Here is a 16,533-nt window from a genome sequence, read left to right on the forward strand (position 1 = left end):
TTACTTTCCTCCGTTCCGTCGTAAGTCCGAGTTTACTAACCCCCACCCTGCCCCTCCCCTGCCCTGCCCTGCAGCATGCCCTATGCAAGCCGCCACAGGAGCACAGGCTCCAGCAGCACGTAGCGACATTGGGGCTTATTTACAAGGACACTCACTTTTCAGGATGCTCCGGTAGCGCAATGCTCTGCTCCACATTAACAAAGCGGCGTTAAGTCACTTTGAATGGCTTAACTCCGCTTTGTAAACATCGTGCCCTTTCACATAGGTATCTGCGTGAAAGGGGCGTGCAATGGGTGTTCTTGTGGGCATTCCACCGCAACACCTATTGCTTTTTGATGCTGCCCCAGATTTACAAGGATGTATAAATCTGACGCAGTGCCAAAATCTAACGCCACTGAATAGCCGGCGTTAGGTTGGTGCAACAAGGAGAAATGCTTTTATTCCTCCTAATTCTTTGCTCTTTCTATGTGTGCTGCATTCTGTAACACACATAGAAGGAGCAAATCGCCTTCAGAGATTGTTGATGTGCAGGAAGGTGTCCCTTCCTGCACATAAACAATCTTCCCTGTAATACAGACATCCTTACAACATAGTACAAGGGATGATTCCCTGCAACACAGGCAGCCTTTCACCATGGCGCAAGGGTATGTGTGTCAGCGCTAGGCAGCTTTTTTTAGCGCCAGCGTGGGAAAATACAGGGGATGCACTGTATTCTTGTAAATGCGGTGCATGCCTGCATTTTTGAAATGGCGCAGCACAGCACAGATAAATTGCTAGCTGTGCCATTCCTTTGTTTATATACCCAAGTGTTTCTAAAAGCTTTTAATTGGAGCCACATTGGAGGGAGACTGCTTTGTGACTTTTATTCCAGTATCTCTTATCCCCTCTAAAGGTCGGCACCCGGGGCATGGGCCCAGCTCACCCATGATTAGGACGAGGCCTGCCAGGCTACAAACTTTCTTCTATATAAATAATTGGTTGAAAATCTGAGATTGTGCTCTATTACTATCCAGGGGCATCATTGCGCAACAAAGGCTCTTTAATTAGACCACAAATATACTTTTAGCTTGCACCGTAAAGTCTCGATCAAAAACACTGATTAAAAAAAAAGCAAAAAAAATATGTTATTGCACATTACTTTTAGGCACCTCACAGACCACATGTACAGATGTTCATTCACATCAGTTAAAGCAAACTGCCTAAACGTGTTTGGTATGATGACAACGTCTCAGTACTTACAAAAATACACAGCTCTATCTTTCATCAGCAAATAACATTATAGGTACAAATATCGGTTAAGCAGTATAGTTGTGCTTGAGGACCACTGGGGGTGCCATTGTGGAGAGAAAGTTCTCTGAAGATATTTAAGCATTTGACAGTTTCACAAAAGTGGTAGAGAAGTATGGTCCTTTCCTTCCACTTGTGGTCCTTGTATTTGTTGTGGTATGTTCTGAACAGTGGTACTGGACCGATCTTCAGAGTGAGGGTTACATCACAGAAGTCGTAAGGACTGAAAAATCCAAGCGCCGCACAAAGAACAAGTATAGCAAATGAGCTACGCCCATTCAGCAGGACAGTGGTGAAGGTGTAGTACGTAGCTGGTGGTGCGTTTTGGAGAACACTGTTGCAAATATATCACAAAGGAATGGTGCGGTAGCTCACTGCCATTTACAGACAGCACATTTTGCATTGAAATGGACACAAAATTTGTACAACCATGCAGTCTTACTGATAAAGCTATACAGCACAAACGATAATGTATGGAAATCGGGCTGCAGCAAATTCATACCATTTACACATCCCCAAGTGTCTTGAGTTGTTTTGATCCTATTAGAATCTTTGTTTCTACCACACTTCTGCATTACTAGAAAAATGTGCTTCATTTGTGCTTTCCTAAATGCTGATATATTTTGAAATATTTTAACAGTTCATTTACAGGAATTTAAATGTTTAGAAAAAAAACATCCTACACCCTTTTCTTTCACACTATTGTGATCAAAGCAAAAATGTCAGCTAGTTTACTGTACAAATTCCTCTAGCTTTGCAGTCAGAGAAAGAAAAGTAAATACCAATCTCTATGTTAAAATAATAAGCAGCAATTTGTCAGAAGACATAGCTTTAAGTGTGACCTCTGTAACAAGATAAAAACAACATTTTGCGATATCTTTATTGCTCAATCACCTCCTGAACTCCAGCATGGCTATTTTGGGGGTGTTGCGTCACCCCCACCTCTACTTCTGGCTCCTTTGGTTCTGCCTGGTCAGTGAGGTGTTCAGTCATGTTTTTCTGTACCAATGTGAATTGGACATGCTTGAGAGATATGTTCTCAATATCCCTTTGCGGTCACCAGTGTCCAGGTTGAGCATTCCCATCCAGATGGCCAATCTCAGTAGTATATTATTCAGAAAGGATGACTCCTGCTTTCCCCAGCATGGCTGAGTAGTGGATCGCCTTCAGACAAGTCTCATCTTGTGGTGGGTAATCGCACAACCTCTCTGGCCTCCACACTATACAGGCGGAGGAGGTATCTTCTCCAGCAGCATGGACTTTGGGTGGGCAGAAATCCAGAGATCTTCTTCCTCTTTCTTCTTTTTCTTCTTCTTCTTCTCGACTTGGTTATTGGTGGTGCCGGCAGGCTCCTTCTTGTGGCGGCAGCAGCAGCAGTGACAGCAGGTCACAGCAATGACGAGAAGGACGATGAAGGGCAGGGCAATGATGACCCCCAGACATATGCTCTGGTACACGCCCTCTTGGTGCTTGGTCTCCACCAGGTTCCAGAACCAAGTGAAGAAGTCCGTGATTTTGTCCATGGCGGGCCGCTTAGAGATGCCGAGGGACTGGCTCTTTCTGGGAACTTTTATAACAACACGATGGAAATCATTGAATCTTGTCCTCTGGAATCTATCTTTCAGTTCCACTCGGGGTCAAAACACAGGCGGAAGCCTACAGAAAAAAAAGCAAATAAAGTCAGAGATGCTAATGCACATGAACATTTCTGTGTAGACAGAGAAGAAAAGTAAGACATACTGTACCACAAGACAAAGCAGCATAGATAGTGGGGCATCTTTACGGAAAAAGTCAGAACGCGCAGGGCTGCAACAAATTTGGCAGCGCCGCGCTCTGACATTTTCAAAATGCAGGGATGCACAGTATTCACACGAATACGGTGCACCCCTGTGTTTTCCCAAGTGCTTGTGCTAAATTTAGCTGCCTAGGGCCTACGCAGGCACCCTCGCACCATTGTGCAAGGGTGCCTGTGTTGCAGGAAAAGATTGTTTATGTGCAGGAAGGTGTTCCTTCCTGCACATAAACAATCATTAATGGCATTTTGCTCTTTCTAGGTGTGCTGCAGATTGCAGCACACATAGAAAAAGGAAAAATGAGGAGAAATAAAAGTAGTTCTCCTCGTTTCGCCATTCTTATGCCTGCTCTTGCATGGCATTCATTTTTGGCGCAGCCTAAAATTTACACATCCTTGTAAATCTGGGCCACCATCAAAAGTAATGGAGGTTGCGGTGGAACGCTCACAGCATCACCCATTGCACACCCCTTTCACGCAAGGTGATATGGGTAAAGGAGGCTTATTTGCACTGTGGCATTAAATCACAAAAAGTGGCTTAACACCACTTTGCAAATATGGAGAAGGGCATAGAGCAACCAGAGCGTTGATAAAAGTTGTAAATATGCCCCAGTCTCTCTTACTATTTCTCTCTAGCTCTTTCTCTCTATATTTATAGATCAATAAATAGACAGATCTCACTTAAAAACACTGTTAAAGAGCTGTTATTATTATGAAAAAAATTGAAAACGTCTTAAATTCCTAAGTTATGGTGAGCCTTACAAATCATAGTTCACAAACCCTCCCAATAAACCATAACACACAGACCAAATGCCATGACTCACAAGAGGCAGAGATTTGAGTGGATCATGATGCACCTCCTGCCCCTCAACAGTAGTAAAAGAATGACATATTACATGGCACACCTGCTTGTGTAGGTTATGTCTTGGTGTAATGTTATAAACAAAGGTAGTAACCATAACCAGAGAATGAGGGTTACACCTGCGGAGTGCGATCAAACCACAATAAAAAGGACGGTGCACCCATTCGTTGGCCGCAGTTATCTTCTCTTTTATTATGATTGTAGAATGGAATCTGTGAGGCATTAAACATGGTCAGATCCTCTGTATTGAAGTAGAAAACAGTGTGAATCTATGTTTATTATTACATTTGTTCCACATATCGTGTTATTGGGCCACAATTACCTTGGCTGGCATGGTGCTTGTGTATGTTGTGTTTGGGTGGGCATGTTTAACACATACTTGGGGAACTGGACCGGTCCACAGAGTGTTGGTAAATCCTGACAAAACCAGACAAACACCATCTCTGTGAGAACCATTGCGCTATGAAGACTGGTTCCCGCCAGGGCCGGACTAATCCCCCGGTGCGCCGCACGGGTGGGGGACGGTTTTAGACCCCCGTGGGCCGTTTTTGTTAGAGGGCTGTTTTTTCAGCATAGCTGCGAAATCAGCCCTGTAACAAAATCGGCTGAAAACCGGCCCTGGCAAAGAGCTCGGCGGCACCCTCAACCCCCCCGCGGGGGGGAGGGGGGGCGGCCGAGCACTTTGCCAGGGCCGGTTTTGGTTCCCAGTCCGGCCCTGGTTCCCGCAGTGTGTTTGGATACTTTACAGTGAGAGCATTAAAAAACTAAAAGGGCAGCTATATGTGCTTTGGTCAGTTTTATATCTACTGCAGTATCAAGGCACATGTGGGGTTAATGTAGTAAATACACACTCCATTATGGTCAATGGTCGGTATGACAAGTTATGTGTATGTCTGTGTTTGTGCAAAAATCAAATTATGCTAAGTGTCATCCTGTAGCAGTGAGCTTTTTCTGTGCTTTACTAATATATCATCCAAAATCATTTGCTTCTCAACCAGACAGTGGCTAGCACCTGAGACAAAACACTTCTAAAGTGCTCTGTTCATGAAATTCTTGGTAGCAAATCTTTGTGTTCAAATACAATTGAAGGATGCTTGCTCTGAGTTTCAAAGTTTCACATCAGCTCATTTAACACCTGCCTTCTGTAGTATCTGAATTTATAACCAAGTGATTCAATTCTAGAACCTGCTAACTTTAGTTATGCATCTGATCACTGCCTTTTCTCGAGGAGCTCACCTACCTTGGTGGCCTGTTAGATTTGTCTGTGATCACTGTTTTCTTAATAACTGCATTTTGCAGTCTCATCCCAGTGCAGAGTACCGAAGTGTATTTTGACAGCCTTGGTGCCATGGATTCAGATGCACAACAACTTGATCAGGAGTGATGGGCGGTGTGAGTCGTCATCAGGGGTGTTTGGGCAGTGCACCACCACCTGCGAGACGGCACACGCCGGTCAGTATCTGTAAAGGTCAGTATAATTAATAATACCCCTGCTTTATTTAAATGCAGGCACACTGTCAAGCACCGCAAGCCTGCAGGGTCACACTGGATGAGGCCTGACTAAGTCTTAGCGTCATGAGCAAGAGCGTCAACAAAGTGACCTGCCCATGCCACTCTGGCCTTATATTTGGCACGTCCACAGTAACAATGAATCACTAGGGTGCCTTGCACAGCCAATCGAATGCTTTCTCTCATGCTCTTAGATCTAAAGTCTTCACAATAAAGAGCATGGAAGCAGCATTGGGGTTTGCAGGTGTGGCTGCAACCCTCCTTATCACTGTGTGAATGATGGCCAGAATGCAGTGGTGCTGGAACAATTTTCAGAGTGGGGGTGCTGCCATAAGTGTTTCATCACTGAAGCCAATAGAGATTGGGAAAAATTCAAGCTTCACACAAAGAACAAGTGCAGCAAATGAGCCACGTCCATTCGGTAAGTAAGTGGTAGGAGTGTGGAATGGAGAGGGTGGTGCATTTTGAAGCATACTCTATCAATATATTATCAAAGCATGGTGTGGTTGTGCATTGCCATTTACAGACACCACATTTACCATTGAAATAGACACTGAAGGCCTCATTTACAGGTTTTTGCTGTAGGGCAGTGCAGTAGGCCTTACTGCAGCCCTGCCCTACAGCAAAAGAAAAGGGCAGGAATGCATTGTATCTTTTGGATACAGCCTTTCCTGTCCTTTTCCCCTGCTAGTGCGCTCAATGGTCTGCCGTGCGCCAACGCAAGCACACTGGCACCATGGTGCAAGAGGGCCTGCATTGTGAGGATGACTATTTTTGTGCAGGAAGGGACACCTTCCTGCACAAAAACAACCACAAGAGGCTTTTTCCTCTTTCTATGTGTGCTGCAGAATGCAGTAAACATAGAAAGAGGAAAAACAAGGAGATATAAAGATATTATTCCTCGTTGTGCCTTCCTTACGCCTCACCGGGGGAGGCATACGTTTTTGGCGCTGCCTCAGATTTACGATTTCTGGTAAATCTGGACCAATGTCAAAAAGCCATAGATGTTGCTGGGAATTCCCCCAGGAACGCCCCTTTCACACAGGGGGAAGGGGGAGCGAGCACTTTGCCAGGGCCGGTTTTGGGTCCCAGTCCAGCCCTGGTCCCAGCCCACTGGGAAAATGTCCAGTGGAATAAAAGACCTCTCTGGCCCTGCTTCAAGTTAAAAGAAGTCGGAAAACTGAACCCATACTGGCCCGGAAACAGCATTTAAAAATGGTAAACGGAAAATGTGCACTCATAGTCTAGGTCTTGCCATGTTGGGTGGGGTGGAAGAGGCAGTAAGAAACATATAAAAAGCTGCACACCATCTAATGTATAAAGCCTAGTGCCCTGGTAAGGAATGGTAACGTGCTTTATAGTGCAGAAAAAGTACAGAGATCCGAGAGTGAAGCGCAATTCCTGTCAGGCCAGTAAGAAAACATAGGTTTCTTTTTAGGAGGCTGGTGTGCATTTGGGGGCAGATTGATGAGATTTTGGCACAGGACAGTGCAGCAAGTCACCTTGCTGCGCTGCCCTGCATTAAAAGGAAAAGGGCAGGAAATGGCATTAATGCACTGTATCTATGGCATTTCTGTCCTTTCCCCCTGCACTTGTACTGTTTTGGCAGCCTAGTGGCTTCGCAGGCACTATTGCACCATGATGCAAGGGTGTCTGCGTTGCATGCAGGATTGTTTTTGTGTAGGAATTGGCACCTTCCTGCACAAAAACAATCCTGGGAGGCTTTTTCTTCTTTCTATGTGTGCTGCAGAATGCTGCACACATAAAAGAGGAAAGAATGAGGAGAAATAGTGATATCTCTCCTCGTTGCACCTCCCCTGGGGAGGCATAAGGTTTTGGCGCATCCCCGGGTTTACAAGCTCTTATGGGAATACCCACCATATTGCCCATGGAACGCCTATCTTGGGGCAGAGTATGGCAACGCAGAGATTTGAGCTTCCTTGCCTTACTCCATATTTATGATGCCATTCAAAGCCATGCAAAGTGGCTTTGCATGGCTTCATTAATATGATTTAGTGGTTTGTGCCGCAGTTTTGTCACTATGGCGGTGCAAGGGCCTCGTAAATATTGGCCATTGTCTTCTGGGAGCAGGTGCAGCAACACAATCAATTCTTCCACCACCCCATCCACTCCACCTCATTCCAACCCACCCCCAGCGTACTCTTCTCGTACCTGTTTCTTTTTCCATGCTAATGGCACAGTGTTTGTAACTGGAGGATTAGTTATGGTGAATGGAGAGACTAGATTCAGTAGTGGTGCATAAAAAGAGGTGCTGCTGAAGAGAGTTGTTCTGTATACAATTTCCATGTCACAAAACCTGCATTCGTTTTCCGCTCTCTACCGCTCTTCATGTGATAGCTTCAGCAAGCCCGCCTTGATTCCTGACAAAATGCAAAACCTGCTCAGATACCAAGATTGTGCTCTTCGTTACAGTGTTCGATCCCACAGAACAGACACAAATGCACTTGTTATAATGATGATGCTCACTGTTTAGGACTTTTGACCTGATTGACAAATGTTCTGAAGCCTTGGAGTAAGTTTGGCACCACACATGGTCACACACAGGTACTGCAAAACATTGCCATAGATAATAATCGAAGCAGTGACTTAATATACCACTCAAGCGGAAATGATGTTGGCCATACTGATATATCATATCTGCTGTCTATTACACTTTCTGTTTAGGCTTCTTTTATACTCCTGTGCCAGAAATCTCTGCGCTTAGACACCTTTGGGTAGTAAAGTGCTTTATAACTGGTAATTTCATTTCATTTCAAATAATTAAATATTTGGACCTCTCAATTATGTGCATATACACATTTCCTTAGTCTTAAAAAGTATGCAAATTAATAATGATATATTTTCTTAGTTTCAAAATGACCAGTTTACATATTGAAAAACAAACTTTATTGCATTTTTATTAAAATGTAGTTTACATTAACTAAACAAAAGTTTAGATTACATTTTTAATTAAAAACAAAATTGCTACGTAGAGTGCTTTTATGGTATTTTGTTTAACAATCTATATTTATAAGATAACTGAATGTCTAAATTATTTAATACATTTTTATTTTGAACAGATAATGTTCTCTAACAGCTTATTTTATTAGTTCTTGGGTAAAAATAAGTATTTAAATTTAGTTTACATTTATACTTACCAAGAAATTAATAAAATATTTAAATAAATTGTGTCTTGGCACGGAGGCGTGCAACCTACCCTGCAAGAACCAACAGTGGCCCTAGGACCCCATTCCTCTGGCCCTAAACATATATTTAAGTGAAGGGGGTGGCCCCTCTCCCTGAGCCAAGAGAGGGACCCCATCCCCAACAGCCTAAACATATAGTTAAAGGGGATTGGGGCACACAACCTCCCTCCCAGAGCAAATATTGGACCGAGGTATCCCCTGGGGTCTTACATGGGTGACCTGGTGCCCAACTAGGGCCACCCCACCCCCGTGGTCTAGTTGAGTTTCTGCTTCCACCCTGGGGAACATCTTTAAAGCTTCTGCCGGGTAGGGGCAGACATGCCTTTCCGTCATTGCACTCCTGAGGAAAGGTTGCGGAAAGGTATGGACTACAACCTGGAAATGGTAAATGGAACCGCAAAGTGTCAGCAGCTTCTCTTCATGTCCTTGATCATGCAGCCCCATAACTTCCTGTGTTAGTGCATGCTGCACTTGCCTTTGGTGAAACTGCTTGCACTCCATCCATGTTCACTCCCTCCAGCTATGCTTTCTCTGCTTGCGTTGCTCCTCCCTGCGCTACACCATCTGCCTATATGCCTGTTTGTGCACCTACTAGCACACGGCCTGTGTTCGCCATGTGGGGTACAAATAACATGTCGAGAGGGTCAAATTTATCTTCCTTCATCTCTGTAACATAGGCAAAGGGGTATGGTTGGAGGACAGGTTCTATGTCTAGCCTTCACATGACTAATATTTTATGCTATTTTGTCCTGTAAATCCTTAAGGTCACTAATATGGGTTTATGGTGGTACTTGATAGCTTCCTTATGCAAATGTATTAATCCCTGCCATTGACCGAATGGTATGTTCCATTTGGGGGTTTCTAAATTCCATTTAATATTTTGTACTTTTTTAATAGAAAAGGTACCTGTGCCAGTACTCCTTAGTTTACTTATCCAGTCTAAAAGAGGTAGCAGTGGTAAAATGTATTGCCTGGTGGTGAAGGGCAGTGAAAACTGTCCTGTATGTCTGCCCATCTAAAGTAGTTGGGCAGACATAGAAGACAACCTCCAGCGGCTCTTACTCTGTCGGGCCATCAGAGGGGTGTGACCGTGGCGGAGGTCCAGTAGTCTCCACCGTGGTTACACCAAAGGTCTGCCCACATATAAATCAGGTGGATCCACCATTATGTGTGCAGTTAAGATACTCTCTTACTCTTGCCACAATGTACCCTTACCACCAACAAAGGATCAGCCTCTTAATCTAAAGATTCTTGCTACACTCTTTCTTTGTCCGGTTAATGGTCTCAATAAAGGTAATTTGCAGAAAAGAAACAAAAACAAAGAAAAAAAGGGTAAATAATGAGGCCTCACCTGCTCTTCTTACATCCCTTTCATATCCGCCAAAAGCCAAATTAATAAATATATATGCCTGAAGCGAGAGAACGTGAGCCAGGTAAAGGGTAAGAATTTATATAATTGACATCATGAGCATTCAACTTTTAAAAGTAATAAGAGCTGCCCATAGCACGAAAGAGGGTAACTATAAAAAACACTATGCTTCTTGACCTCATTGTAACACCTAACTCTGAAAGCATCAACATTTTTAGCCATGCACCCATTTACTAGATGCTTCCAACATTTGCTATGAGTGCGTGCATTGCTTCTTCTCAAGGAGCTCACCTCCTCGGTGGTCGCCAGAGGGGACTCCTGCTCAGTCTTTCTGTGCTCAGTTTTTAGTAAATACATTTTGCAGATGTATCCCAAATGCAGAGTCCCAAAGGTTTCTTTTACACATGTATTGTGTTTGAAGAAATGAAAATAGTGATCGTGCGGATGATGTCACAGTAGACCTCCAAATCCAAGCAGACAACATCAAACAAAGGAACATTGTGGAATGCATATTGTTGGTGATTGCTAGCAATGTGGACTGGGTCAAGAGGATTGTTTTTCTCTATACTGGGTGCCCTTTTGAAGAGGATAGAGACAAAGAAGAATATATACATGCATCAGAGTATTTTAGGATGAGTTGGTTGACCCAGCTGTTCCTTCTTTTTAAACTTTGTGCTAAGTGCATTTTGGGAAGTTGCTACCTCCGTTCAGATTGTGTAACATTGTGGTAATTTTGAGAGTACTACTTTGCTCATGTGAGGCCTAATATACTAACAAGGCTAAAACCCAGTCGCTTGTGTTACCATTAGAAGGGGACAATGATTGGCAACTGGGCCTGGTTTGTTTCTTTTGGAAAAGAGTCGCAGATGATTGCATAAGGTTGGTCCATCTCTGAAGTGCCACAAAGAGGAAAGAAACGATGTACGGGAATGAGTTTCCAAAGTCGATAAAAGAGACGAGATTAATTCAAACATTCCACACATCACATTTTTATTTTTATTTGTGAGATGCTCTGAGTGTGATGGGTTTGCTCAGATGTGAGTCCGATGCTCACTGTTCAACAGAACTCATGTTGCACCTCACTGTTGAGGCTGAAATCAGTGTAGGTTGGTTGTGTTCTCATTTAGAGGGAATGTGGCAAAGCAGGTTGGACTGGAGTGTTCTTCAGGATCAAAGCTGATTTGCAAATGGTTGGTCCTTGTCTGAAGAGGTACAGTGAACAGAAACAAGGGTGTGCTGGAATGAGTCAAGCATTCCCCCAATCAAGGGTTTTTTGTGCCCTTCATGTGCCTCTCTTTTCAGTGTTATCAGCCGTTTTATTTCAGTAATGATACTTTTACCAGTAGGTATGGGAAATTCAGCTCCTGGAATATTATACACAAAATTCTATTGAGCTTTCTGCAGTAAATGACATGGGCATTTCAGGAGACATTAATAGAGCTTTGCTGGAACTGTGAACAATGTTTCTTCTTAGAAACGTGTCTAACCTTCATGCAAAAATATTACATTTCATATAAACTAATTCACATTAAACCATCTTACTAAATATGACAATAACCCTATTGAAAGGATGTTCTTAAATGTTCATTTCAATACATTTGAACGCTCAACACCTCTCTGCTGCCTATGACTTCAAACATTACAAGTACAGAGAAGGCACTCATGCAGAGTTGGGCAGACTGGGTGACTTGCCATAAATATCAGTTTATGGGGCCTCAGGCACCACATCAAACTCGCCATTTGCCACCACATTCAGAGGTGTAGATCCACGGGGCTGGGGAAGCTTCAGCTGGCTCCACAAATGGAAAACTTGGAACTGGCAGACTGAACCCCACTGGGCTGCCACTTCACAGTGATGATCAACCTGCCCTGTTGGGAGAGGGATGGCCGCTGCTAGATTTCTCTTCCCAGAACCCTGAGCAAGGCATGGCGGTCACAGGATGGACAATCACTTACATTTCCCAACTGTGGGGACAAGGTTCCCTGCGCATCAAGACTATTGATTATTTCGTTTTTAAGAAAACATTTATGCCCTAGGAGATTTTTCTTGAAAAACAAACATGTTTGCTGAGTGGGCACAACTGACATGGTGCCCACTTGGCAACCTCTTTAGCCTTTAGAGCAGGCAATGCTGCAACACTTATTCTGAAGGTTTACAGATTCCCACCAGGTAGGGAGGGATCGCTGAATGTGACAGTCGGTCCTCTGCTGGGGATGAAGAGGACCTGGCCCCTGCTAATCTTGTGGGCTACCTGACACACTCTCATTGATGGCTAGAGCCTCTTTATCTGTTGGTGTTAATTTAAATTACAGAAAATAGAACACTACTTGCTTTTAGCTTTCAACAATAATTGTTTATTAATTTTTCCCTGATGCTGGACCTAAAACTACAGAGATGAGTCAATTGTTCTGCAACCCTGATTTGATATATAAACACTACCCTTATGACTTCCTAAATCACTCCACTAGCATGTTCTTTTATTTATTTGGAACACATTGTAAAGGCTAGCTGGGATTTTTATCCTTAATGAGCTACATTTCATACAACATAAATATTCCTCCCATAACACTGAACTCTTTTTATAGTACAGTTTTAAGGATATATGTTTTCTGAATCCAGATCCATCCACCAACTTCACAATGACGCGCCCTCCTTTTTTGCCCATATTCAGTTGCTTTGCGTAGCATGCTCCTTACCTGCACTTTTGCTTCTCACTCACGCTACACAGCCGCAAAAAGTGGTTCCATGATCCACAATGGAGTAATCCTGTATGGCGGCAGATTGTCTAGTTTGCTTCGTCCCTGTTTTCATATTTTGGATAAGGTAGATGATGAGGAGGATGATGATAGAGGTTAAGGTATTTGTTGAGTGTAGCCCGAAGAGTAACTGATGCTAGGCAAAAAGAACATGCAGACATCTGCTCACAAGAACCTTTTGTCTGGCAGAAGTAATAAGACATGTCTTTAGAAGTCTGTGGCCGATACAAAGAATGGATTGTGGGCAAGAAGTGAATGGGAAGGCATTCCAGGTATTTACTGAAAGGAAGAAGAATTGGCCACCGCACCTCATAAGACAAATCCTAATATGTTCAGGAGGTGTGCTTAACCTTAGTAGAACTTGGAAGTATCGTTCAGATGAGTACTTCGAAACAATATACTGAAAAATGCAGACCGCTTTTATGGGCAACCCAGTGATGCCCCGATGAGATGAATTTAACCATTGCCAACCAGCAGAAAGAATCAACGTGATTAAAGACACCAGGTCTTATTTAAATATTGGCAAATGTGGGGCATCTGCCAAACAGTGGCAGATGACCCTTCTTTCCTATTTAGAGTGTATAGGGTCTCCATGCATCCTAAATAGAGTAAAAAGACATCTGCTACGAGGTCCCGTGTCCGCCAGACTATGAATAAGGACCCTGGTATTTTGGTTCAAGGCTCACTTTCTGTTGCATTCTGCATAGCCTGTAGCTAAGAAATGATGTACTTCTGGATACCCAGACCACTGACCAACCTCAATATTAGAAATGCTCCAATTAGAAATTTGCACCATCTTATGGGAAAAAGCCGAAGTATCTTCTGAATTGATTTCAAGCAGAAGAAACAAACGGCTGCATGATACCGAGGTGGTAAAACTGAGATGAAGGGGTGGACTAGTATCCATGGTTGCTGGCCACCAGATATCAGACCACAGGGGGCAGTTTCCACCGAATTTAAGTACCTCCATCTACTCAGCATTGAGTTGTGCTGAGTTACGAATCATCCACTCAACAGTCTGAATTAAGCAGTCATGGTAACTCTTTCTAGCGGTTGCTACCACATGGTCAAGTGAGATAAGAATTTGCCTATTGTCGGTAAAGAAAAAAAACACAAAGTTGAAAGATCGGGTAAGGTTAGCAAGGGGGTGCCGTAGTCATTGAAAAGCCTCAGGCTCAAGTTGGAACCGTGAGTTGGAGCCGTGAAGTTAAAGGGAGGGCTGGACACATCCTCGGCGCATTCCTCTAAGAATGACTTCAGATAGCGTCTTCCATGAACCAGATGGAATTCAGTTTGGACGAGTCTGCTACAGAAAGGAGAAAAGGTCTCAAATGACCAGGGGGCATATGTATCAACATCACCATTTGCGAATCTCAAATAGCGATTTTTAAAGAATCGCTATTTGAGAATTGCAAAACGGGATGTATTTAAAAAATTGCAAACTTTTTGCGATTTCTTAAAATTTCTTAATTGCGATTAGCAAATTGCGAAATCGCAATTAAGGAATACCTGCCCATTCATTTCTATGGGCCAGGAGACCCATAGGAATGAATGGGAAGTAATTCTCAAATAGCGAATCGCAATTTGCTAATCGCTATTTGAGAATAATTTCAAAGGTGCAAGGGTGTCATGATGACACCCTGATGCACCCCTGAAATTAGCATGTGTGTGCATATGGCGCACATACATGCCCTAAGGGCATGTATGAGCGCCACGTGGCACTTTGTAAAATTCAAAAAAGTGCTTTTTGAAAGGAAATCGCAAATTACCATCAACTGGAAGTTGGTGGTAATTTGCGATTTCTTAAGGATAATTCGCACAACTTGGGTGCTTTTTACATATCATTTAAGAAATCGCAATTTGCGATTTCTTAAATGCTTACGCAAAATTAAGAAATCGCTAAATTAGCAATTCCTTAATTTTGTGATGGGATTTGGCTCATACATCCCGATTACCGATTTTTTAATCGCAAACGCTGTTATTTTGCGAATCGCAGCGTTTGCGATTAAAAAATGGTTTGATACATATGCCCCCAGGTTTCCTATCACCTTGACAGGAAGGGAGAGCAAGGACATGGCTCAGTAATTAGTGAAAACATCAGAATCTACTGTTTGCATTTTTAGACGGTGAGTCCATGTTGCTTCCTCCCAAGTGGACGGTACCATGGTTGAAAGAAACATCTTTAGAAATGTCAGAGATAATCACAACAGGGCTGGTGGTAAGTTAGTCAGACGCCCTAGAATTAGATGGCGAGAGGTTTGGACAGGGTGCAAACCATAGCAAGATTTGAAATGCTCATCTACTGGGATCTAGAAAGAGGAGAAGAATCAGATCCACTCGAAGTGGTGGATGGAAGAGCAGGTGGCCCAAAGGGGCACCTCAAGTTTGCATTTTTTGTGAAGAAAAGGTATGAGAGATCTAAATACAGGCTCTTTAATACAGGAGTTACAGCAGGATGCCAAGCAGGACTTTTCAGCCCTTTCACAAATTGGAAAACTCCGTAGTGAGAGCGGGAGCACGAGTGTTCAATCTAAATAAATTGGGCCTTGAGGAAGCCTACATAATTGCTGCCTTATGTCTCTATTCATTAAAATCATGGTCTACCGTCAAGTCTTTATATATTTTTTCACCATTAGCTGTGAGTTTTCTCGCAGGTTTTCTTAGCTTTGGAGAGTTCACCTGTGCACCTTGGGGATTAGGAATGTGAGTGGCCTCGTGGCTGCAAGGGGGGCTTTTGGTCGAGTTGTGGAGGTGCGGCAAGTGGGAGCAATCTTAGGAGAAGACCCTTGAAGGCATTTGGTCTTTGTAGATCCCTCATCCCTATCTTCCGGCCCTCTCCTCTCCCCCATTTCGTCCATTTTTTAGAGCGAAGTTCATATCTTTGGGGGGCTGGGAGGAGCCGGGACAGTGGGTGAGGGTTCACCTAGGGGTGGACTGGGGGGGGGGGGGGGGCGCTGAGATAGTTAATGTTGGACTCCACGTCTTTTCTCGACAGCTCTGCCCCCGGGGTGCTCACCTCAGAGGGCTCTGAGGTTGCATGGGGGAAGGTGTGGGGTGGGGGGTTCAGGGGTTCGAAGGGGGTTCCGCTCGGGCACGGTGGCCACTCTCTGATGCTGTGGTGATGGGACTGAGATGTCTTTTGTCTTTGTCACAGTTTTTGAAATTGTATAAATTGTTCCATAATGTTCTATACATAACGATTCATATGCACAGTGTGCATCTGTTCTGTTGTTATTGTGTGCTTATGGTATATGATGAAAAAGTTTACGGTCTGTCTATCCCCACAGATGTGGCCAACTGTTTATGTAAGTGCTACATACCCACATGCTCAGTCTATAGTGTTTATTGGTACTGATAGCTTAAAAGAGGCCTCTCTGTCAAGGGCAGGCGATATCTAGACCTGTGCAAAATTGTTTTTATGCCGTAGACATTTTATGTAATTTCTGAGTTACACATAATGCAAATTGAGCAACATTTTTGCCAATGTGTGCACAGCGCAAGTTTAGGTGGTATTTACCTGTGAGAGATCGGTTCAAGTAGAAAATGCCCCATGAAAGACACTCTAACCTTGAACGAAACATTTTCTCTTCGGATACGTCTCCTGCCAGTATCTTGTGTTCGTTTTTTTGTGAGAGGTGTGTGTCACTTTGCAGAAAAAAAAGTTACTCGAGTATCCTTTGACAGCTTTCTGCAGATTTATTTAGGAACTTTCTGTTCTACTCAAATCGCCAAAGAGAGGTAAGCTATTTTT

The 16,533-nt window shown here is 43.5% G+C and overlaps 1 protein-coding gene across 1 annotated transcript in view; it reads right to left on the minus strand.

Annotated features, from left to right (window-relative positions):
• Positions 1-68: 68 nt before the first annotated feature.
• Positions 69-16,533, minus strand: part of KIAA0040 (KIAA0040 ortholog) — a 153,272-nt gene continuing 136,807 nt past the window's right edge. Inside the window, exon 2 of the mRNA XM_085601596.1 lies at positions 69-2,943. Coding sequence (XP_085457722.1) covers positions 2,508-2,810 — 303 coding nt within the window. The 5' untranslated portion in view covers positions 2,811-2,943 and the 3' untranslated portion in view covers positions 69-2,507. The remainder of the gene's footprint in view (positions 2,944-16,533) is intronic.

This window comes from Triturus cristatus, chromosome 4_2 (genome assembly GCF_964204655.1).
Source record: "Triturus cristatus chromosome 4_2, aTriCri1.1, whole genome shotgun sequence".
Lineage (NCBI taxonomy): Eukaryota > Metazoa > Chordata > Amphibia > Caudata > Salamandridae > Triturus > Triturus cristatus.